Source organism: Triplophysa dalaica, chromosome 2, assembly GCF_015846415.1.
Source record: "Triplophysa dalaica isolate WHDGS20190420 chromosome 2, ASM1584641v1, whole genome shotgun sequence".
NCBI lineage: Eukaryota > Metazoa > Chordata > Actinopteri > Cypriniformes > Nemacheilidae > Triplophysa > Triplophysa dalaica.
The window spans coordinates 15303276-15328736 of NC_079543.1; the positions used below are offsets into that span (position 1 = coordinate 15303276).

The 25461-nt window shown below is 38.1% G+C and overlaps 1 protein-coding gene across 1 annotated transcript in view; it reads left to right on the forward strand.

The window, feature by feature from the left end:
* The window catches only part of vps8 (VPS8 subunit of CORVET complex), a 219927-nt gene that overhangs the window by 2366 nt on the left and 192100 nt on the right, over positions 1 to 25461 (forward strand). The window contains exons 2-6 of the mRNA XM_056731464.1: positions 20224 to 20292; positions 23784 to 23912; positions 24054 to 24152; positions 24259 to 24291; positions 24365 to 24419. Of these exons, the coding sequence (XP_056587442.1) occupies positions 20224 to 20292; positions 23784 to 23912; positions 24054 to 24152; positions 24259 to 24291; positions 24365 to 24419 (385 nt within the window). The remainder of the gene's footprint in view (positions 1 to 20223; positions 20293 to 23783; positions 23913 to 24053; positions 24153 to 24258; positions 24292 to 24364; positions 24420 to 25461) is intronic.

Here is a 25461-nt window from a genome sequence, read left to right on the forward strand (position 1 = left end):
GTTGCTTATTGTCAATAACCTAGCATCCTCTATTAGATGTCGACCGATATGCGTTTTTGAGACCGATACCGATTATTTCCGTGTGAATTGGACCGATAGCCGATATTTTGAACCGATATATATATATGGTGTAAAAACGTAAATTTATATAGCAACTAAGAACACAGGCTCTGAAACGTTATAAAGATTTTTAATTCTGACTGAGAAATCTTAATCATAACACTTATATTAATAATTACAAAAACAATAGGTTTTCAGCACTTCGTGCTCGATACCCTAATAACAAAAGAAAGAAGGGAGCACCCAGAAGAATTCTGTGAACATTTTGTAAACCACAAGCAACACAGTAAAAAACAACAAGGAACAAATGAAAAAATAAATTGAATGGAATAAATTATATTTATTTATGGAAAAAAATATGTTCTGATGACTTAAAAATTGCATACAATACTAGAACTACTCAATTAATCATTTTGCTCATCATGGGATTAACTAGCACAATTTGAATTTATATAATGTGTAAATAATTTAATTGCCTTCATAGCTTTATTGTGTATGTTGTTGAAAAGACCGCAAATGTTTTCATGAAGCTATAACATTAAAAGCATATTTTAGACACACTTAGTGAGTACATTAGCCTATTCCTTGAGTGTATTGTCGGCAAGACGGGCATTTAATCACACCCATGTGTGTCTCTGAACAATTATGTGTATAAATAAGTTGCGAAAAATAACTCTGATCTAACATTTGTCGCGAGCAGCTTGAAATTTCGGAGTCTGTGTGTGTGTGTTTGTGCGCGCGTGCATGAGAACGCTCTGCCTGAAGACTGGCGATTCTTTATGCTTTAAAATGGCTTGTATTTTTGAAATGTCGTAACTTAAAATGACATGCAAAATGCCAGCTCGATCAATTACAAGAAACGCATGCAGTGTGCTGCTCGCTTGCAGAGCAAAATCATTGTTATACTGTGGATGTGAATTATATCTACATGATAATAATGCGTAAATCCTGCAGGAAACCCGCAAAGCTGCTCCGAAATTCAGGCACTAATTAAATTGAAGTATTTTGCATCTTCAGTGTAGTGGATTGAGATTTATTTCAACGTCGGATGCTGCCTTACCTCAGAGGGCATGAACCCGAAGCAGCGCTCTCTGTGTGAGAGTGAAAAACACTTTCTGTTCCGCAGCCTCCCGCGTTGATGGGCCGGACTCGTGACTTAGTCCCAACAAATCAGAGGGGCATTGGGCAGGCGTTCCGACCGCTCTCACTAAATCCATGGCTGCGTCAGAGCCAAATAGCGCATTTCAAAATTAAATGACTTTATCGGCAAATCGGCTTTGAAAATGATCGACATCGATTATCGGCAAAATTTTTGATATCGACGCCGATAATCGGCCTGTTCGATAATTAGGGATGCACCGATCCGATACTCTGGATCGGAATTGAGGCCGATCCGGGTCTTTTTTGCTGGATCGGGTATCGGACTGACGGGTTCTCTTTAGTCCGATCCGTTGCGATACCCGTGGATGTTACTATAAAGCTTCATAAAGGACTAACTATCAGGAAATTACCATAAACGTTGTCATGCACTGTTTTCGATGTCATGTATTTCGATAGCTTTATGCGAGGAATAAACCAATATAGCATAATTAAAAAACTCTGACCTCCGCTGGTGCGGTAATCTGTCAATCTCAATCCAGCATGCGTGAGTCCGGGAACAGTCAGGATCTTTCTCGTTCCAATGTTTTCAATATTCTTAATAATCACTAGATAATAGAGGGTGGTTTTGTTTAAAACACATTTTGCCGGAGACGGTACTCGCTGAGTGTAATGTTATTAGATTCAAGCACTGGAAGCGGTCTATGTTATGCGTCATTCATACATAACTTTAAACTTTAGGATGGATTCAATTTTCTATGATTTAAACGCATAACATATATATTCTCTTTGTGTTATAACTGTTTTGAACTTGGGAAGCAAAGATCCCCGCGACAACAGGATCATCTCTATCCGGGATGCTCGTGAGTGAAGCGGGTGCTTTAAGCGCATCATTCTGCGTCCAATGCGCATGACTTTAAATAACGTAGAAGCGAATGTATTAAGCGCATCATTTTGTGTCCAGGATGTGCATGAGCGAGTTTGGACACTTTTATAATGTGATAGCTTTGTGTAATAAACAGAGATTTATTTGTTAAATATTTTGTAAGTATCTGTGCTTTATGAGACCACATTTTTGTTTTGTTTGTATTTTTAAGTTTAATACAGCACTTAATTACATTTAAAAAAATCATACTTTTAAGTAAAAATACTTAAGTAAAGGAAAATGGTAGATTTTAATGTACTCATGGATTTAAAGTAAAAAAAAAACAATTTATTTATGGACTGTAGTGGAATAAGTATGATGTGATTCATACTGTAGGAAAGCACAGATAGGAAAGTACTGTAGGAAAGTACAGATAGTTTAAAATGTACTTGAAAGTAAACATGCTTAACTATTCATCTCTGGCAATAAAAGTTAAAATATGCAAGTCTACTTTGATCATGAAAAACAGTGCTAGTATCGGATCGGAATCGGCCGATACGCAGAATTCAGATATCGAAATCGGATCGGAAAGGAAAAAGTAGTATCGGTGCATCCCTATCGATAATCGGTCGACCACTAGCCTCTATGTTGTGGCATCACCTTAATCAGGGTTGGGCAATCCTGGTCTTGGAGGGCCGCAGCTCTGCAGAGTTTATTTCCAATCCTCATCAAAAACACCTGATCCAGCTAATTGTGACCTTCACGATTAGTGTTTCCCAAGCCTGGTCCTCGGGGCTCCACTCCCAGAATGTTTTACATGTGTCTCTATAAAACACCTGATTCAACTCATCAGTCTACTGACAGAATGTTTGAAATGTTTCTCTAATGAATACACTAACAAGCTGATGATTGAATCAGGTGTTTCATTTACACTGAAAACTATGTGGTGTAGGATTTACTTGATTTGGGATTTACTCAATTTTCACTCAGAAATGAGAGTTCATTTTGAAGGAGCTGTCATGTAAAAGTTAAACACAATTATCTGAAGCTTTCATTAGAACTTCTCAGGTAAAGATTAATTTGATAGTAAACATCCACCATCAGAAACCAACATTGCTGTAATCAGTATATGTTTTTGTTATGCTCTTGAAACTGTAGAAGTGCAATTTGTGTGTTAATGAATACTGAGCTGTATAGGGTTCCAGAGATTCATGAGCTTTTTAAGCAGTGATCTAATTATGTGATTGCTTGAAGCACAACCCTTGAACATATTTAATCATTCTGCATAACTTTTGTATGCAATATATGAAATCATCTTTGAGGCGAAAGACTCAAGAATCAGTGTATGAAACTCAACATTGGTGACAATCAGCAAAATAAAACTTCATGTAGCAATGCTAGTAATCTAGCAAAAGCAAACTCATTCCTGCCTGCCAGCATGCATTGCAGTTGATCTGTTTATCTGAATTAGCTTGAGGATTGTCACCATTGTTGATGTCTAAGTGGGTACGAAAAGGTTGTTTCTCTATCTTAATATTTTAAAATTTTGCTTGTCAATCATACTCATTATTTGAGGAAAACATGTTTCTAGCTTTTTCCAAGTAAATCCTACTCCACATTTTTTTTCAGTGTATATAAAACACCTGTTTCAGCTCATCAGTGTGTTCATAGAAATTTCAAACATTCTGCGGGTAGACTGATGTGTTTTGTATAGAGAGACACATCTAAAACATTCTTGGAGTCGTTTCCCGATGAACAGGATTTGGAAACACTGATCCTGAAGGTCTTGATTAGCTGGATCAGGTTTGTTGGAGCTAAACTCTGTAGAGCTGTGGCCCTCCAGGACCAGGATTGCCCAACGCTGGGCCAAATGTTCTCGACCCATCAAAAGAGTTGTTAGAAAATTGCAGAAGACTAGTGTAGATTTACTTTTTTCTGGGATTCTTTATTTGCTGGTTGCGGAAGGTGGTCAAGGTGAAAGCCACAAGGCTAAAGAGAGCTCAAAACCTGCTTTACCCAGTGGAATTCAAACCATTGGTGTCTTTCGGCCTGACTTTGCTCAGAACCTTTGGTGGGTTCGGTCTTGATAGGCAACTGTTTTAATGTCTTTTTATGGTGATCGTTTTTCATCTGATGCAAATTTCTATGCTTCCGTTTTAAACTCCTGGTCTGTTTTTAAGCTACTTCATCAGGAAAACCTTAATTTGGCTTGATGAACCACTGTTTTTAACTAATTTTTAAGTAGTAATACTTGCACATTTAACACAATTGTTAAATCCTTTGTGGATGAATGGTTGACTAAAGTTTCTGATATAATTGACATTTCATCTAATACATGGAGGTCAGTGGTGGACTTTTCCTTCAACACTCCGCTTGTTTGTAAGCAGTTTTCTGTCTGGTGGTCTTTCCAGGGTTTCCTTCCCAAAGCTTATTGTTTCTCCAAGGATTTTTACAGAAGATGATCGTAACGGGAAACTGCTGACATTTGCTAGGCTACTAGAACTTGATTTCCAGGTTGATGGAAAAAGAGACGGAGACCTCTATCAAATTTGCATTAAAGCTGATTATTTTGATGTTATCCAAAACAGATGTGACACAAAATGCAGAGAATACAGTGAATATTTAACTGTATCTCTCCTTCTTGGAGGCTTTTCTACTAGGATCCTCTTCCTATACGGTCAGGAGATTTACAATGGACGATAATACATTATGTGTTGCCCACCAACACTCACATTTCCAAGTTTAATCCGGATGTTTCATCAGGTTGCTCTTTCTGTTCTGCATTCGAATCAGTTTTTCATGTTTTCACAGCGTGTTTTAGACTGGTGTCGCTATTTACTTTGTTAGAAAGATTAATCTGCAATTTGGGTTTTGTTTCGAAAAAGTAATTTTTTGTTTTTGGTTGTAAGTATTCACGAGCACACATACGACAGTGTACTGTATCTAACTTCATTACTGGGCAAGCCATACTTGCCGTTTGGAAGTCTGGCAGGCTAGCTGCTGAAGGCCGAAATGTTGATTTTCTTCAACTATTTACTGCTTTGGTAGAATCAAGAATAAGGGTTGAGCACAGATTTTTTTCAAATGACTGATAACTTGCTTGAATTTGAATTCAAATGGTGTTTAAATGGTACTATAGTGTCGCTTTGTGAAGATGTAGAGATATTGTCCAATTGGTGATGTTCAAAGTGTTTTATTCTTTTTCCAATTTTTATTTTATTACGTTTAATTCAATTTTGTTATGATATTTTTAATTTTCTCTCTGTTCTCCCCCTTTTCATTTCTCTTGAATAGATTGTTGTGCGGCATGTAGAATATTTAAAATGGATTAAAGATGGTTTAATAAAGTGTGTGTAAAGTCAAGTCTCTCTCTCTCTCGCTCTGGCCCGTTCAGATGAGTGTATGCGCGCATAAAGCTGTGTGTACTGTAAAATGTCATATATTTTTTTAACTTGGGACGCAGTTATTTATGATGAAAAGCACTTGATCGACATAGAGATGCCACACTTCGTCTAAAAACTTCTCCTCTTGTGCGATGCAGACTTTGATGAGTGCATCTCTGGGTCTGCTCTCCCCTCTCTGCAACAGGCGATATAAAGTCAGAGCTGTCAAAATCATTAAAGACCCTGCAAATTCTCTTTTCTTTCTGGTTTCCGCTGTCGGTTGGCCAAAACAGAGAGGCTCAAGCAGAGCGCTTTTTTCCCCGGCCATTAGACTCCTCAATATGGACACATTCTGCACTTTAAAGGCAGGGTGTCTGATTTCCGAATTACGCTTGTTTATACAAAGTCGGGATGAGTACCAGAACAACCTTGTAGCCAACCAGCAGTAAGGTGCACAGTGGACAGGATGGACATTATTCAAGCTGAGCGGTCTATAGTAGGGATGCACCGAAAGGAAAATTCTTGGCCGAAACCGAAAACTGAAAAAGAGGAAACCAAGGCCGAAAACCGAAACACCGAAAGAAATTTGGCCAATTATTAGTACCCTTGCATTTATGGCTATTACTGTGTACTAACTTTACTAAAATCAAGGCATTGCAATTGCATAAATATTGAAGTTTCAAAGAATAAATCAATTACAAATTATGCTAATATTTATTTGGCACATTGCAACAATGCACAGTATAAAATAAAATTCAACTAAGATGTTTAACTTGACCCCACTCATATGTATATTAAATAACAATGTACAGGGTACTGGCCTGCTGAAAAGTTGTACAATTAAATGTTCTCTCATGAAAACAAAGTGCATTTAAGTCAAGTGCATTTTACATTTTTCTCTGTAGGACTACTACAAGAAAGTCTATTCAGAACAAGTGCAACTGCTTAAGATACAACAATATTTTCTCTAGAGGTTGGAATCTTAAGGCACTTAACGATTCGATTCGATCCGATTCCGATTCTGGGAGGAACGATCCGATTCCCAAAACGATTCTTAATTAATTATCCTGTTTTGCAAAAAATACTCTAAACTTTTTATTTTAACCAAAATTGGAGTTACTATGCTTTTTAACACAAGCTGCAAGCTGCCACTCATCTGTAATGTAGTGTGCCGTAATAGTGACATACGATTCTGTTGTAATTGATGTCCATGCATCTCATGTTATTGCCACTCTGTCCGTATTACTTAGGGATTCTAAGATGTGATCTTTACACTCACTGTAGAGTGCGGGGACAGCCGTCTCACTAAAATAACGACGTGAGGGCAAAGTGTATCGTGGCTCAAGTACCTGTAACATCGTGCGAAATCCTTGCTTTTCCACAACGGAGTACGGGCGCAGATCTTTGGTAATAAAACCCGCCACTGATCGGGTAATTCGTTTTGCCTTTTCAGAATTCGGTGGAAGCTTTGCTACTTGATCCAGGGTCCTTTGAATGTAACCGGGAGTGTTCGTGATTGGAAGAGAATGCTGTTTCTCTCTATATACAATAGCTAGAATAAATAAAAAAATGTTTTGTCCTTAGTATTAGGTGTTGATACATGAAGTACCATGACTTCAAAAGAGTTGTATTTAAAATTAGACTTCTAAGAGATGATAAAAGAATTATTGTGAAGTGCAGCGACTCCTCCCCCTCTACCTTTTAGACGAGGGTCAGGTTTATTGTAATAATCTTGGGAAACGGATTAGGGATGAGTCACGAATTTCGAATATTCGAAATTTTTCTCACGTGTAACGCGTTCATGTAACCAAAGGGTGGAGCTGACAATAACGACGCACCTAAAACCTAAAGGCTGTCAATCAAGAGACATTAGAGGAAAAAAAATTCCCACAAGAATTGGTAACGAAGCTACGCACATTGCACACCCGCGTGGCATAACAGATACGGTAAATTGAGACGGTGTCAAAAATGAGTTCTGTGTGGGATCCTTTAATAAAATGTATGAGAATAAAGTGCAGTGCAAACTCTGCAATGTAAAGCTGATTTATCATGGATCAACAACTACGATACACAGTCATCTGAGGGCGAAGCACCCGGCAGGTCCATCCACAGGTCAGCAATCAGTTGCTAGTTTTATGGGCAGCCCAACCAATTTGGATGCCAGAGGGGCGGAGCAAATAACGGCTTTAATTACTAAGATGATCGCTAAGGATATGCTTCCAATCGGCTTTGTCGGAGGAGAGGGCTTTAACAATCTTATGGAGTTCTAGAAAAACCATCACTGCCAGACTGGAGAAACTTTTTCATGACAATAGAAATGGAAGCATTTTGAGCTATTAATTCATGAAATCGCTCCGAACTGTTATTAAATGCCATCATTCGGTAAATATGTTTTAATAGGTTTTAAGTCTGGTCTAAAATCTTTATGGCTTTAATATATTTTCCTGATCAATCACACTGTTTTTTAGTTGGTAGGGAAATGTTCTAGCATTATGAGCGGTTGATTCTGATCGACGTACTGTTAATAAGTGCCGTCATTCGGTTGTTAATATATTAATGTTTCAGCGCATCTTAATGTATTGCTTGATGTAAGATTTCCTATTCCATAATGCATAAAGCAGTGTGCGGTTATACGGATTTAAAGCGTAAATGTTCTCTCTCTCCGTGTGTAATACTGTAAATGCGTCCATGTGGGGGAGGGGTGCGAATTTCGAATAATTTTCGAATAGTTCTCATCGATCTTCGAATATTATTTTTGCTTTAAATGCCCATCCCTAGAGCGGATTCATTTAGAGTAATATAATCATCTGGCTTTGGAACTTGTTTCTGTCAAACGGAGCATTTCTATTTTCTGATCGGTTATCGGTTAGGGCTGCAACTAACGATTATTTTAATAATCAATTAATCTGTCGATTATTTTTTCGATTAATCGATGAATCGGATGAAAACAAAAACCAAGAAAAGCATTCATTTCCAACCCTTCTTTCAAAAACAGAACTAAAATCTTTAGAAAGTGCACAAACATGTTGCTCCTTGAACATCCCTGAGCTGTTATAATAATAATAAATTAAAATAAAATAAAAATGGACTAACACAAAAAACATACACATGTATGCTTTACATCTGCTTAATATATAGACTCTTTTTTTTTTAATAAAAGTGCCACCTGAGCTGCCAGAACAATAAATAATTTATAAAAAATAAAGAACAATAAAAATCAGAAAATTTACAGGATTTGTTTGAATGTAAGAACTTGTTCTCTACACTACACTGCAGACCCACACACTCGCAGATACACACACACTTTTGCAGATGCACACACTCACAAACTCTCACACTGACAAACACAAACTCTCTCAAATTCACTTGAAGCTTATTCATTAAATTATTACCATCATTGTAGTAAGTGCAAGGTTAATTTATACACCACATGTAACACAGCTTAAGATGACCAAGTGCTATAAAATAACTTTAAAATTAAATTAAAAAGTAAAACACACACAAATATATTTTCAACAATAACCTATATGGGACAAAGCACAGAATATACACTGCAAAAATTGCTTTTCTAACTTAGTAGTTTTGTCCTGTTGTCAGTACAAATATCAAAAAATCTTAAATCAAGAAACATGTACTAGACACATGAAAAAGCATAAGAAATTATGTCTTGTTTTATGAAAAAACACCTCAAATTAAGTGATCGTTTTCTTAAAACAAGCAAAATTATCTGCCAATGCAGTACGAAAAATAATCTTAATGAGATATAATTTCAAACAGAAGTTTTAAGCATCACTTAATTTTCTTGTCTAGTAATCTTGGTTTAAGATTTTTTAGATATTTGGACAGGAAATTAGACAAAATTACTAAATAAGTTTTGCAGTGTAGCTATACATGACAACAGATTGATAAATGAATGGTCCAAAAAAGGCGAGTGAATAAAAACGTGTCTTTAGTCTTGCAATGCAAAGTGCAAAGTAACTATACCACCCCTGCATTACTACTGTTATTAACGAGCTAACGCTAACTTGTCATGCTTGTCAAGCTGGATAATGAGTAAACACCACCACCGGGGACACTATGTTCCTCACTTCAAAACGGAACAAAAGTAGGATTCTGTAGTGACTTGACCTGCTGTTGAACTCCCTTCCTCCTCATCAAAGACTCCAACATGTTTGGGTTTCAGGTGCTGGATCATTGCCGTGGTGCTACCGTGCCATGCCATGTTGCTTTTGCATATTTTGTAGTTAACACAGTTTTTCTGTTTATTTAGTGTGAAATGCTCCCGCACATTGGATGACTTGGGTCGCACGGATTTCACTGCCTCCGCCATTTATCTTTCCTCTACCCCCGCTCGTTTTTTAATTTTTGCTCCGCCCTGTCTATTAGGCGCCAAACTCTGCTAGCATCAGTGCGCGAGAGAGACCGAGTGTGTTCACTCTGCTCCGCGCTCAAATAAATATATATTTTTTAAATAATCAAACGTCTCCGCGTCGCGCGACACAACAAATCGATTATGAAATTCGCTGCCAACTTTTTTAGTAATCGATTTTTATCTATTTAATCGATTCGTTGTTGCAGCTCTAGTTATCATATCGTTAACAAAAAGTGCTTTATTTGAGCGAGATCTAATATTAAGCAATCGGAGTCGTAACACTGATAAGTCGTTGATTATCAGTATTTTGTTCATGTTTGATTTGTTTAATGTTTATTAAATTACTTTCAAGAGGTTTACGCATTATTTTATGTTTGCTATTCCGGGGGACAGACACAGTCTCTATTTTATGATGTTTGTGAGAAGGGATTATTACATGTTGTATGTATACATGTGTATTCTGTAACGTGAGACGGCAGGCAGACAGTTGATTAAGCCATTCTGTCTCCTTCCTGACCTGGGCCCCAGGAAGTCAAGCCTTTAGCATTATTAAGACTGTGTGCCAAATTTCTTGAGGAGATTAACCCCATCCCAGAAGGGATGGAGACCATCTCGTTTCAACAGGTCAGGTCTACCCTCAAAATCTATTTTTTCAGCAGGCACCACTCAAAGAGACAGCCATTTAGTGATGATAATCTGCTATAAATCTAATCACCACGGTAAGCAGTGAGGGGGGCCAGATAATATTAAAGTGTCTGACATCGTGCTTGCGAGCTCACACAACTCTTTAATATTATCTTTAGTGATCTCCGATTGATGTAGTCTAACATCATTTGTGCCAACTTGAATAACAATCTTACTGAATTTACGATTAGCCTTAGCCAGCACATTTAAATTGGAGTTGATGTCAGGCGCTCTGGGTCCCGGTATACATTTGACTATGGTGGCTGGTGCCTCTATGTTAACTTTCCGGAAAATAGAATCACCGATCACTAGGGCACTTTCAGCAGGTTTCTCAGTTGGTGCTTCACTGAGCGGGTCAAACCTGTTCGAGACTTTAATTCGAGACTTTAACTCAACGGAACGGTTGAGTAATGTTTTGTCTTGCCGTCTCACAGTGACAAAGTTTATCAAATGAAAAAATACTCTACTGTCCTGAAGTGTTTGATATAGCAAATTGTGGTATTCTCCTTGTAAATTGATCAACTGTGGTATTCTTTAATATCTACTATAGTAAGGTTCAAATACACTATATTATCTAGGAATTTTACTGCAGTTTCCTATAGGCCTAGTAAATACTATAATATAGGATACTACAGTATTTTACGAGGACAAATATATTACTATTGTACAGTTGTAAGAAAAAGTATGTGAATCCTTTGGGCTTACTTGGATTTCTTCATAAATTGGTCATAAAATGTGTTCTGATCTTCATCTAAGTCACAACAATAGAGAAACACAGTCTGCTTAAACTAATACCGCACAAACATTATACGTTTTCATGTTTTTATTGAACACAACATGTAAACATTCATAGTGCAGGGTGGAAAAAGTATGTGAACCTTTGGGTTTAATAACTGATTGACCCTCCTTTGGCCGCAATAACCTCAACCAAACGTTTCCTATAGTTGTAGATCAGGCCTGCACAACGGTCAGGAGAAATTTTGGACCATTCCTCTTTACAAAAGTGTTTCAGTTCAGCAATATTCTTGGGATGTCTGGTGTGAATCGCTCTCTTGAGGTCATGCCACAGCATCTCAATCGGGTTGAGGTCAGGACTCTGACTGGGCCACTCCAGAAGGCGTATTTTCTTCTGTTGAAGCCATTCTGTTTATGATTTACTTCTATGCTTTGGGTCGTTGTCCTGTTGCATCGTCCATCCTCTGTTAAGCTTCAGTTGGCGGACAGATGGTCTTAAGTTTTCCTGCAAAATGTCTTGATAAACTTTGGAATTCATTTTTCCATCGATGACAGTAATCCGTCCAGTGCCTGAGGCAGCAAAGCAGCCCCAAACCATGATGCCCCCTCCACCATATTTCACAGTTGGGATGAGGTTTTGATGTTGGTGTGCTGTGCCTTTTGTTCTCCACACATAGCGTTGTGTGTTCTTTCCAAACAACTCAATTTTGGTTTCATCTGTCCACAGAATGTTTTGCCAGTAGTGCTGTGGAACGTCCAAGTGATCTTTTGCAAACTTCAAACGTGCTGCAATGTTATTTTCGGACAGCAGTGGCTTCCTCCGTGGTGTCCTCCCATGAAGTCCATTCTTGTTTAATGTTTTCCTTATTGTAGATTTGTCAACAAAAATGTTAGCATGTGCCAGAGATTTCTGTAAGTGTTTAGCTGACACTCTAGGATTCTTCTTCACCTCATTGAGCATTCTGCGCTGTGCTCTTGCAGTCATCTTTACAGGACGACCACGCCTAGGGAGTGTAGCAACAGTGCTGAACTTTCTCCATTTGTAGACAATCTGTCTTACCGTGGACACATGGACATCAAGGCTTTTAGATATACTTTTGTAGCCCTTTCCAGCTTTATGTAAGTCAACAATTCTTGATCGTAGGTCTTCTGAGAGCTCTTTTGTGCGAGGCATGGTTCACATCAGACAACGCTTCTTCAGAACAGCAAACTCAAAACTGGTGTGTGTTTTTTATTGGACAGGCCAGCTTTAATCAACACATCCAATCACATCACATTGATTGGACCCCAGGTTGGCTGATCCTGGCTCCAATTAGCTCTTGGAGAAGTCATTAGCCTAGGGTTTCACATACTTTTTCCACCCTGCACTTTGAATGTTTACATGTTGTGTTCAATAAAAGCATGAAAACGTATAATGTTTGTGCGGTATTAGTTTAAGCAGACTGTGTTTCTCTATTGTTGTGACTTAGATGAAGATCAGAACACATTTTATGACCAATTTATGAAGAAATCCAAGTAAGCCCAAAGGGTTCACATACTTTTTCTTTCAACTGTATAGTAAAAACTGGGCAACATGGAACAATAATAAATGGGTACACTAAATTAATCTGGCCCTTATTTATCCATTTGTATATAACATTAATTTCCTGTTGTTAACCAGTCTATTTAGGTGATGATCTTTTTTTTTTTTTTTGATGATAACAGACATTTTACACTTTTGCTACCTAGGGCCGCAAAGATAACAAAAATACTCTAGTAACATTGCCTCGAAGCCTCTTTAAAATTTCAAAGACCACATTACGTTTTTCGCAATCTTTTTTTTTGTTGACTGATTGCGCTTGCGTTACAAAGACGGACAAAGCGGAAGGAGACGCAAGGATAGGCGGAGATTTCATTTGAAGTCACAGGCGCGGGCTGTAAAATGGAAGCGAGCGGTAACAATGGCGAAGAATCAATTAGGAAGAAATGGACTGAAATTTCATTTCAAATTGAAAACTAAAGCGAACACAGTGGTGTGTGTCCATCGTAGGATCGAGCTAGCATTCCACAACAGCAAGTGGTCAATGCCCCAGCATCTCAAAAGAAAACATGATTCCACACTGCTCGGAAACTGGAGGACTGTCCCCCGAGACAAGGTAAATGTAGCGTTAGATCAATGTGATTTGTAGTCTAGATAAAGGCTTTTAAATAATGTATGTTAATTATATAGCTCATGTTCCAGTGCGCAAGCATCTGAGTTTTCAGACAGCATTTAAAACGTGATTGTCACAGAAATGTGACCGCTGTCTATGGTGGAGGATGATGGCTTTAAAGCAATGGTTTCCACTTTCAACCCCAAGTACGAGCTTCCTTCAAGAACCTTCTTCATGAAAAACATGGAGAAAAAGTATGAATGCATCAAAGCAAAGTTGAAGAAAGCACTGCAAGGCAGTGATTGTTTTGTATCATAATTATATATTTTAATGTATGCCTTAAACCCTGAATCTAACGCACTTAAATCATCTCAGTCAACTTTATTGTTCACACTTCAAATTGTTCACTGTACAAGTACTGACACCCCGCCTTGTGCTAAACAGCAAAAGCTTGATTTCAGTTCAACACCAGGTAAAACAATTACTCCAACCGAACTCAAGAAATTGGTTGCTACATTTATGGTCGAGGAGAGGCAGCCACTTTCCTCTTTGCAAGCGCCAACGTTTTGTAACATCATTAGCAAAATTCCTCTGTCTGGGAAAAGTACGGAGTGCTACCCCATCACAAAACCTTTACTTGGTTTTTGGACAACGCATATCAGGAAATGGCCAATGACCTAAAGAAAACTTTTGCCAATCTGGAATATGTGTCTAGACGGTTGATCTTTGGACTGCTCACCAAAAAAGTGTTTTGGGGAGTACTGTACATTGGTTCGATCCTTTTACTCTGCAGCGTCATAATGCTGCAATCGCCTGAAGACGATTTTGTGGGAGACACACAAATGATGCCATTGCATCAGAGATAGAGCAAATTCACAGCTCATTTGGTCTTTGTAACAAGATAAAAGCCACTGTCACAGACTATGGCGGCAATTATGTAAAGCCATTCAAAATATTTCAAGCGGACAATGATGAAATGGAAAATAATGAAGACGACAAAATTGTGTTTATGGATTTGGACAACGTTTTACGGGATTACAGTGAGACCAGTGAAAGGCATGTACTTCTTCCACATCACCGGTGTGCATCGCATACTCTTAATCTAATATGCACAAACGACGTAGTGAAGTTTTTGACAGCGAAGGCAGATTGTAAAGCAGTGTACAGGAATGCAACTGGAAAGTGTTCAGCCTTATGGTTAAAGTTAGTCGACCGACTGTGGCATCAGGGGTCCTTGAGGAATTCAGCAAGAGAAATTTGCTTGTCCCTACAATAATGAGGTGGAATTCATTTCATGATGCGCTTAGCAGAATCGCAGACATGTCCTTTGAGGACCTGAATCGGCTGTTAGCTTGCTTTGAGGACCGTATGGACATCAGATGCATAACGGACAGAGAGTATCAGTTCTTAAAAGAATACTGCAAGGTTGTGAAGCCTGTGTGTTAAATACTTCTTAAAGAGGCATGTAGCTAAACACTTGTTTAATTTCTTCTTTAAAACATGCATGTGTATTGTGAACTGAAGAAATCTTGATTTCAAGCCATTTTAAGGGGCCTGCATAAAGGACAGAAAGACCCTATATGCCACTTTCTCAACACAACTTAACATTCTTTGAAGTTCCCCGTACTGGCCACCCCTATGGAACAATCATCTTTATCAGCTAAATTACAGTTTCTACATACGCCCGAAGAGTTTCTTTTGAGATCAAACCTAACGTTAACCCTACTACCTTTTTAGTTAGCGAATTTCAGCCAAACTCAAACTACATGTCAGTTGACAATGTGCGCATCATTTCATTCAATTCATTCATGTCAAACAATAAAAACTCAACCACATTAATAAAACAATACAAAATGTACTTACCCAACAGTAGTTTTGTAATACTTTGTCACTTCAAGAAACAAAACAAACCGCCCTCCCCAAGTCCTCCTCCGCCGTTACTAGCCATGAAAAGAAACGGAAATGAGTCCTTGCTCTCTCGTGAGATAATCTAAGACATCGTTGGACTTGAGCACAGTTGTGGCAATCATCCACTTTAAACTGTGACTGTAAATATTTATATCTTGTATATATGTATTTGCATAACTTTCATAAAAGTAATACAATTGTAATGAACAGAAAACTGCTCGCATAATAACTACAATGCAGGGGTTTTCACACAGGGCACTGTGTAAATGCAGTTAGGTTAGGAAATTTAAACTACTGACTAACTCACAAACAAGACAAACAAGAAGCAGCACCACACCTTTTAAACTAGAAAATAATATGTTTCTATGTTATCTATTAAACTGTGCCCGTTTTGCCACCAGTGTCTCACGTGGTACAGATCGATGTCCGTGGATGACATTTGGAAACCGTACAAATGGAAAGCGGGTTTTGCAGCCTGTTTGGAAATAACACATCCGTAAAAGATGGAGAAAATATCACATTTTACACTCGTTTTTTTGTTCATGTTTTTTTCACAATACTCCTATTTAAGGCACGGACATTACATTTATTGACAACATTGTGACCGTATGCTGTTCCTGTTAATAATGTGTTATAAAACCGTAAACCATTTACATTTTTTACATTAAAATGTATGCATTTAGCAGAATCCATAGCTTACACTGTAAAACTTTTCACTGTAAGATTACAGTAAAATACTGGCAGCTGGGTTGCCAGCCACATACTGTATTTTTACAGATCTAGTACTGTAATTATAATTTACAGTACTAGATCTGTAAACCGTTGTACTGTAAAATTACAGTAAAATGCTGGCAGCTGGGTTGCCAGCCACATACTGTATTTTTACAGAATACCGTAACCAGGTAAAATATATATTTTTTACAGGAAAAACATTATAATTTGAACTTGAAACTAGAAACTAGAAACCGACAACATTCTCTGGGTTTTAAAACATTTATTTTAAAAGCAACAACCAGACACTTGCCTTATGTGAACACACTTGCCTGAAATTCTAGCTGTTTTTTTTTTAAACATTTAGTTGAACATTTAACACTTTATAATTGAATAATCTTGTTAACCTTTAACAGGTGTAAAAACAATCCAGAAATTTAAAGCGCTAGAAAGAGTAAAAAAAGAAAAATAGCAAATTGGCTGAAATGCCAGTTGTATTTTTATGAATGGAGTTAACGATGCAGTAATCGTATTTACTTTTAATATACTTGCTGACAGGATCTAAACAAAGTTCCATTCAAAGTCTGCAAGTTTTCGCAGAAGTGAGGAAACTGGTGGGCTTACAGTGGTGTTCTTTCTTTGCACAATTTGGCCGGTTTTCTTTGAAGTCACTTTTCCTTTTTTTGCTTTCGATCCACGTTCAGGATTGATGTCAACAAAGCGTCTAAAAGGCAGAAAAGAAAAAAAAGAATCAGATTAAATATTAGCTAGAGAGAGAGAGAGAGAGAGAGAGAGAAAGAGAGAGGTCTGTTTTAACGACTATTCACCTAGCTTATTAACAATAAAATCCCCTCATCAGGTACTGAATCAGGGTATCAGTTGAAACACAGCCATAAACCCTGAGCACACATTGCTGAATCCATTCCATATTTGTGACTTAATTTATAATAATTTTACAAAATTCAACCAATGGGGGGGGGTTTTGGCCCAATGTAATGGTGAATGACCCTAGGTTGATTTTACTCTGAACCATCCCTTTAAATACCCTAATTTATACCAAAGCCTGGGCCTGGCTTAAACTAAGCCCTGTCTGCACTGCAAAAAATGCTTTTCTTTTTGTCTGATTTCCAGTCCAGATATCTAAAAAATCTTAAATCAAGATGCATTTAATAGATACGTAAAATTAGATTAGATATTATGTCTTGTGTATTTATTAATCCAAATTAAGTGAGGGTTTTTTTTGGAAACAAGACTAAAACCGTGTGTTGGTCAGTGTGTGAGGCCAGGTCCATTTTGTTATTCAAAGTAGTCAGCTGTACAAAATGTTTATGAAAAAAAATGAAGTTCTTAACAAATACTCTCAAGACAAGTTTAGTGTCAATTCAGTCTAAAATATGAATGAAAAATATGCTAATTACTTACCTATGAACAAACTCAACGGTGCATGCTGCCTCTTCCTGGTACTGTAAATTGAAATTATAGAAGGAGGCAAACAGCGCTGCCAGGCAGGTGATGAAGGTGGGCTGTGCAACCTCACACACAACTTGACCCTCCAAACTTAACATCCAGCGCTGGTTGCTCAGAGATTGACCTGTAATAAAAATAAAAAACAGAATAAAAAAGTAATAATGAAAAAAATTGTGGGTTCTACGTAGTTGTCTTTTCATAATTCTACATAACTGTTAAAATAACTCTGAAACACCACTCACATGATACACCATTTCAATTTTCCTTAGTAGGTTAGTAGTAGTTTTTTGGTAGGGTTCATCACTACAGTAATGAAAACGGAATTTGGAACATGACTATGGATTTTCATGTGCTAGCAAAATGCTGACGATGATTCAAAAGAGTAATCACAGAACTGACACAATGACATTTTTGCACGTGGACTAGACATAGCACTTACCTGTAACAAAAAAAAAAACATGTTAATAAAAAGCAGATCGTCCAAATGACATTGTAAATTTTGTCTATATGTGATTGTTACTTGGTAAAGAGGTGGGACAAGTGATTTTTTTTCGCGGTAGAAAACCATGTTTGCAAAATCAAACTAATCGTGTAAACGATACTTGGTAAAGAGGTGGAACAAGTGATTTTTATTGTTGAGGTATTTATAAATATATATAAAAGCAAGTCATGCAACTGAAATGGTATGCTGCGTATGTAAAATATCGAAGTTAAGTTGTTACTTGGTAAAGAGTTGGAGTGGCGTTTTTTTCGCGGTAAAAAACCACGTGCGCAAAATCAAACTATTTGTGTAAACAATGTAGAAATCCGAACTCAATAAATAAATAAAAATAGATTGGCTTACCGTATCAATCAGTTGAACACTCTTCTCAAGCTCTAAAATCCACTTTTGCTCACAGATGCATGACAGATTCTTCCTCCTGTCTTCATGAAGTTCATGTGACGTTAATAGTTTCTGCTGCGTCACACAGGCAACCCATATTTGAAAGATGCTAACAGAAGGTTTCACAAAACGAAGCTCACACGAACCAACGCTAACAAAAGCTACACAAAACGAAGCTCACACGAACCAAAGCTCACAAAAGCCTAAAGATTAATTACAAATTCACAAAAACTCTTTATATAGATCAAGTCAAAAAATATTCGTCAGACCCGCTGGCACATCAAGTTTACCGGAACTGTCTCATCTGAATTGAGCGCGAATAAAATCAATCCCACAATGCAATGCATTTACAGTATGATACTGTATTACAAATTTAGCGGGATGAAAACAGAAATGTGCTGTATATTTACAGCTGTTCTGTAAAAGATACAGCTTAATACTGTATTATGGAAATACAGTACAATTCTGTACTAAATTCGCTGTAAATTTACAGTAAAGGGTTACAGTGTATATACGTTTTTATACTATGTTTTTATCAGTTTGTGTGTTTCCTAAATATCAAACCCACAATCTTTTGCTCAACCACTGTGCCACAGGAATACAAACATCCTGTTAACTATGCATGTACAATTGAACAACATATACTGAAATATCATAATTCTGCATCTCTTTATTTGTGTATCAAAACTGAAGTTTCGCTAGACGCTGAAGTTGCTGTCAAATGCAGATTGCTAGATGGAGAACATATGAAGAGATTGGAACTCTGCTTTTAAAATTGTTCAAAATCATGTTTTTTATTGTGTATTTACACTGTAGTTGCATTGTTTTGATTTAAGCCACAATGACAAAAAATACAGATAAACACCAAAAAAAACATGATTTGCGAATACTTTTTAAAATGGAGACTCTTCATATATACACACTGCTTACATTTGTTTAATGTTTGCAAAATACAGCTAACTAAAAAATAAAACATGATAAAAAACATGATTTTTGATTCACACTTTTTTAAAACTGAGACTTCGTATATATACACACTGCTCTAGTATCACTTTTGTTGTGGAAGCTTGTTGATATAACCAGGGCACTGTTTGTGTTCGTGCGTATGAGTTTTTTTAATGTTTGCTAGGAACCAAAACTTTGCTTTATTGTTGATTTCTACTTTACAGAATGCCCCTTATGGAAGTTAGTTCTATTATTGTTATTCTGTTGTTTATTGTCGCTGTTGTCTACTTCCTCATTTTAACCCGTCCAAACCGTCACACTTGTCTAAACCAATAAGCTGTTTCTAATCTTGAACAAATGAAAGTTGAAGTTGGCAGGGCAACACATGTCGTTCCGCCTTGTATGTCGTACCACCCCCTCGTCCTAACTGCACTCTGGGGTTCTTGACACACACTGAGCGCATAGAGAAATTGTGTGTGGAAGATGTGTGGGAAACATTGCTAAGCTTTTATCAAGCTACCTTTTAATTCATTCACTGTCATGTGGAGAGAGTGGTGCTTGGCGTTGAGGGTGGCGCAGTACACAACATTGTAGAGTGAGGCGCTGAGCTGCTGCAGCGTGTTTAAACTGTTTTAAATAGTAAACTGATAACTTAAAGGGGAATCAAGAAAAATATATTTGTGGCGGGCAGTGCTGATAGTCTGGCGGGCTGCCACAAATAAATCTGTGTATGGGAAACACTGAAAAAATCTGTCCAATCACGTTGCTACTTAAGCTGTTCGGTTCTGTTTTTATGTTCACTGTGTAAACTTTTTTGGTCCGGGCCAGTTTAACCAAGAGAACCGGACAACAAATATTATTATTCTTCCATATAAATAAAGGAGCCATAAAATATTTACAAAATTTCAGAAAAAATCAACTCAATTACCCTCTTTATTCTTATGGTTTTCTCTTTCTTCTTTCTTATCCTTTTTACCCAGATTGATGATAAAGAGTTTGACATCCCCCAAGTGGACACGCCTCCCACTCTAGAGAGCATACTAAATGAGGTGAGTGTATCAAGTAATTCTCCATTTACTGATCACTCCAGTTTGGTGTGCAGATTTCAGTACATACAGTATCTCACAGAAGTGAGTACACCTCTCACATTTGAGTAAATATTTTATTATATCTTTTCATGTGACAACACTGAAGAAATTACACTTTGCTACAATGTAAAGTATTGTGTGTACAGCTTGTATAACAGTGTAAATTTGCTGTCCCCTCAAAATAACTCAACACACAGCCATTAATATCTTAACTGCTGGCAACAAAAGTGAGTGCACCCCTAAGTCAAAATATCCTAATTGGGCCCAAAGCGTCAATATTTTGTGTGGCCACCATTATTTTCCTGCACTGCTTCAACCCTCTTGGGCATGGAGTTCACCAGAGCTTCACAGGTTGCCACTGGAGTCCTCTTCCACTCCTCCATAACAAAATCACGGGGAGGAAATTTTTGCACGACAGCTATGCAGATCAATTTGATGCAGTGTGTGGCATATTGTCTGAGCACTGACAGGCTGACTCCCCCCTTCAACCTCTGTAGCAATGCTGGCAGCACTTATACGTCTATTTCCCCAAGACAACCTCTCGATATGTTGCTGAGAATGTGTTCTCAACTTCTTTTGTCGATCATGGCGAGCCCTGTTCTGAATGGAGCCTGTCCTGTTAAACCACTGTATGGTCTTGGCCACCGTGATGCAGCTCAGTTTCAGAGTCTTGGCAATCTTCTTATAGCTTAGGCCATCTTTATGTAGAGCAACAATTCTTTTTTCAGATACTCGATGAGTTCTTTGCCGTGAGGTGCCGTGTTAAACTTCCAGTGACCATTATGAGAGAGTGAGAGCGATAACACCAAACTTAACATAGCTGCTCCCCATTCACACTGTTATACAAGCTTTACGCTCAGTACTTCACACTGTGAAGAAATTACACTTCTGTAAAGTACAATGTTGTCACATGAAAAGATATTATAAAATATTTACTAAAATAGAAGGGGTGTACTCATTTCTGTGAAATACTGTTTGAGCGATGTGACACTTTGCTCAATATTGATCCAAAATGGCGCCGCGGATGACTGCCTCGGTTTGGAGCACTCTAGTACTTATGTCTTTTTTGGGCTACTCTTATTTAATTACTTTACCAAGGACGAATTGTTCAACATTAAGCGATGCACCTCTGGCAATCTAATTTAAAATATTCTGACGTTTTACTGGACATTTGACTCGAGGAGCGGCAGCTCTATACAAACGCTCCTAAAGATGAAAGTTGGGAAAGCGAGCGGGTGCGGACATGTGTATTCCCACTTAACATACGACAATGACAAACCATGTTTAACAATGAAACTATGACCGTTTTGTCAGGCCAAAGAAGATGCTTAAAGAAGTGGGGACTGTCTTGTATAATCGGGCCAAAAACAGAAAAAGCGGAGGAACCAGTTTTCAGCCAACGACCCTGCATCAGTGTGGAAAGGCCTGAAAGATATTATCAACTACAACCCATCATCCCCTCAGTCTGTGGGTAATCAACAACTAGCTGATGATCTGAACGACTTCTTTTGTCGTTTTAAAAAACAGAGTCTCACCCTCCACACCCGCCCTGACCCTATCTCTGCTATACCATTAACACCTCCTCTTGGCACTCAACCTGCACTTTAGTCCCTTCATGCTTCAAACGCTCCACCATCATCCCTGTTCAGAAGAAACCCAAAATCTCTGGACTTAATGACTTCAGGCCTGTTGCTTTAACATCTGTGATCATGAAGTAATTTGTGAGACTTGTACTGGCCCACCTGAAGGACATCACCAGACCATTTCTTGATCCCCTCCAGTTTGCTTACCGAGCCATCAGGTCTGTGGATGATGTAGTCATGGGGACTGCTTTACATCCTACTACACCTAGACAGACCAGGGACTTACGTCAGGATCCTGTTTGTAGACTTCAGCTCGGCCTTCAACACCATAATCCCGGACTTCATTCTGCCCAATTTTACCCGGCTCTCTGTGCCAACCTCTATCTTTCAGTGGATTAACTTCCTGTTGAACAGGCAGCAGCTAGTGAGTTTGGGAAAATTTAAATCCAGCACATGTACAATCAGCACCGGAGCTCCTCAAGTATGTGTTCTTTCTCCACTGCTTTTTTCACTTACACAAACGAATGCACCTCTACAGACCCTTTTGTCAAACTCCTGAAGTTTGCAGATAACACCACAGTCTCTCCTTACAGAAAGGAGGTTTCTCAGCTCGCTGCCTGGTGCAGTCAAAACAACCTAGAGCTTTATGCATCCAAGAAGTGGAGATGATAGTGGATTTCAGAAGGAACCCTCAATCACTTCCTCCCCTTATCATCCTGGACAGCACTGTGGATACTGTGGAGTCATTCAGGTACCTGGGCTCCACCATCTCTCAGGTCCTGAAGTGGGAGTCCCACATAGACTCCATTGTAAAGAAGGCCCAGCAGAGGTTATACTTCCTCCGTCAATTAAGGAAGTTTAACCTACCACAGGAGCTACTAACCCAGTTCTGTTCGGCGGTCATCGAATCTGTTCTGTGCACTTCAAAAACTGTTTGGTACGGCTCGGCCACCAAATCAGACTTACAACGAATACAACAGACAGTTGGTAGTGCTGAGAAGATTATTGGTGCTCCTTTGCCCACACTTCAGGACCTGTACGATTCCAGAGTGAAAAACAGGGCTAGATAAATCATCATTGACTCCACACACCCAGTAAACAAAGTTTTGACCTGTTGCACTCTGGCAAGTGCTTTAGAGCACCAAATACTAGGACTTCCAGAAACATAAGCAGCTTCTTCCCACAGGCAATCTCCCTCCAAAACAGATGACTGCTCCTTAAAGGCGGGATGTTCGATTTCTCTTAGCCGTTGTTGATGTTCAAATCACCAAAATAAACACACCCTACCCCTATCCTTTAAGATCAATATTCCACTTTCACTACTTTTATAGTGTGCACTATAGTGCATACACTACCACTACTTACTACATTATCCATTTGCACAAGTGTACATACAATCTATTAATATGTATATTCTACTATACAGTTGAAAGAAAAAGTATGTGAACCCTTTGGCTTACTTGGATTTCTTCATAAATTGGTCATAAAATGTCTTCTGAACTTCATCTAAGTCACAACAATAGAGAAACACAGTCTGCTTAAACTAATACCGCACAAACATTATACGTTTTCATGTTTTATTGAACACAACATGTAAACATTCATAGTGCAGGGTGGGAAAAGTATTTGAACCTTTGTTTATATCGTATTTTTAAATGTTTATAAAGAGAGGTTCATATTCCAGTGGTTTATGCCTGTTTGTACCTGTTGGGCTCAGCCTTTCATTTCAAATGTCCCTGTATTTTAATTAGGATGGTTCTGTATAGAAAACTCCTAAGACATCATATTGGTAAATCTATAATAAAAAGACAGCTACTTAGGGTTTATTCCTTTCAGATGCTAACCTGTTTTATATCATTTTCGTTTTAGCCTGAGGATGAGGATGAGCCATTCATTCTGGAGGATACATGTCTTGTCAACACAGAGAATATTGATGCCTACTCTTGTGAGACCTCCTCTCTGGCAAGCTCTGACAGTGGAGACCGTAGTCATTTTAAAAGGAATGGAAACTTTCTTTCACTTCTTCTTTGTGTTATCTGTATACACATGGCAGGCCTTGTATGCTTTGTTGTTTTGGTCATGTTTTTTGACTGCTTAAAATGTGTTCTTAAAGTTTATTAGAACCTGTTTTTTTACTTCAGGAGGAGGAAAGTAGTGGAAACTAATGCAATAGAACATGGATTTGTTTTAAGACACAGTGTGTTGAAAGGAATCTCAGCCCAGATAGTGTCTGCTGCAGTAAGAACCACAATACTTAAAATCATTTTAAACAGAAAATAATGACATTGGAATTTTGATACCCATTTTCTAATTTGCTGCTTCTACTTTGTTTGACTGTCTTCAGGATAAAGTTGATTCTGGCCTGCCAACAGCAATCGTGAGCACTTTTGTGTGATCTTTATAGTTTGTATAAAATGTTTTGCTATTCTAAAATATTTTTGCATTTTCAGACAATTTCCAGTGTGATTGCAGTAGGAACATCACATGGTCTGGCCTTAGTATTCGGTTAGTACGCCATTAAGACCATTTGTTTTTAATTGTAGGATCATTCCAGATGACAAATATAATTTTAGAACATTCTAGCGAGTATTATTTTAAAACCGCTATGAAACTATCTCTCTGCCTTGTCTTGTCTTGGGTGAAATGCTCAGGAAAAGGTAAGTTCGTAATCATGTACGAAATATATGAAATGTTTCATCATATCGAGCATTGCTATACTCTGAGTAGAGGTGGAATGACCAAAAATTGATTTCACAGAATAAATAATTTTATTTCACGGTTACAATATATTTCATGTAACAATCTCCTATTATAATTCTATATCTTATACCAGGGATTTTCCTCCACAGAGAAATTGGAGGCTGACATCTCGGTCAAATGTCGTGCAGCCTCAGACTCTCACCAAAATTATGTCAGGTGCCTTTACAAGCAATGCTGCGTGCATTTTACAGACTGTACTTTGTAACTGCAGTTGTGGCATTACGCAGGTGCTGTTTCTTTATCACATTTACATTCACATTTGCATTTAGTCATTTAGCAGACGCTTTTATCCAAAGCGACTTACATGTGGGGTAGGCAATGGAAGCAATTGGGACAGCATAAGTACAACAAAAGCATAAATGCAATCAAAAAAAGAAGACTGGTCTCATATAACCTAACACATTATACAGAACCATTCATTCGATCATTAATTTTTTTTCCCTTCTTTTAAAGAGTATAGAAGAAAATAGAGTCAGAACAGATCAGTCAGATATTGACAAAAGAGATGCGTTTTCAGACGTTTCTTAAAGATGGCTACAGAATCTGCAGATCTTGTAGCAGCAGGTAGATCATTCCACTTAGGTGGAACAGATCCGGAGAAGGTGCGCAAGAGAGATTTTTTACCTTTTTGGGATGGCACCACAAGACGCCGTTCGTTTGCAGAGCGTAGGCATCTGGCGGGTACATATGTCTGGAGTAGCGAGTGAAGATAAGGTGGTGCCTTGAATTTTATGCGAGCAACTATAGGGAGCCAATGTAGCTACGAGAGAGAACGAGGGGAGCAAGC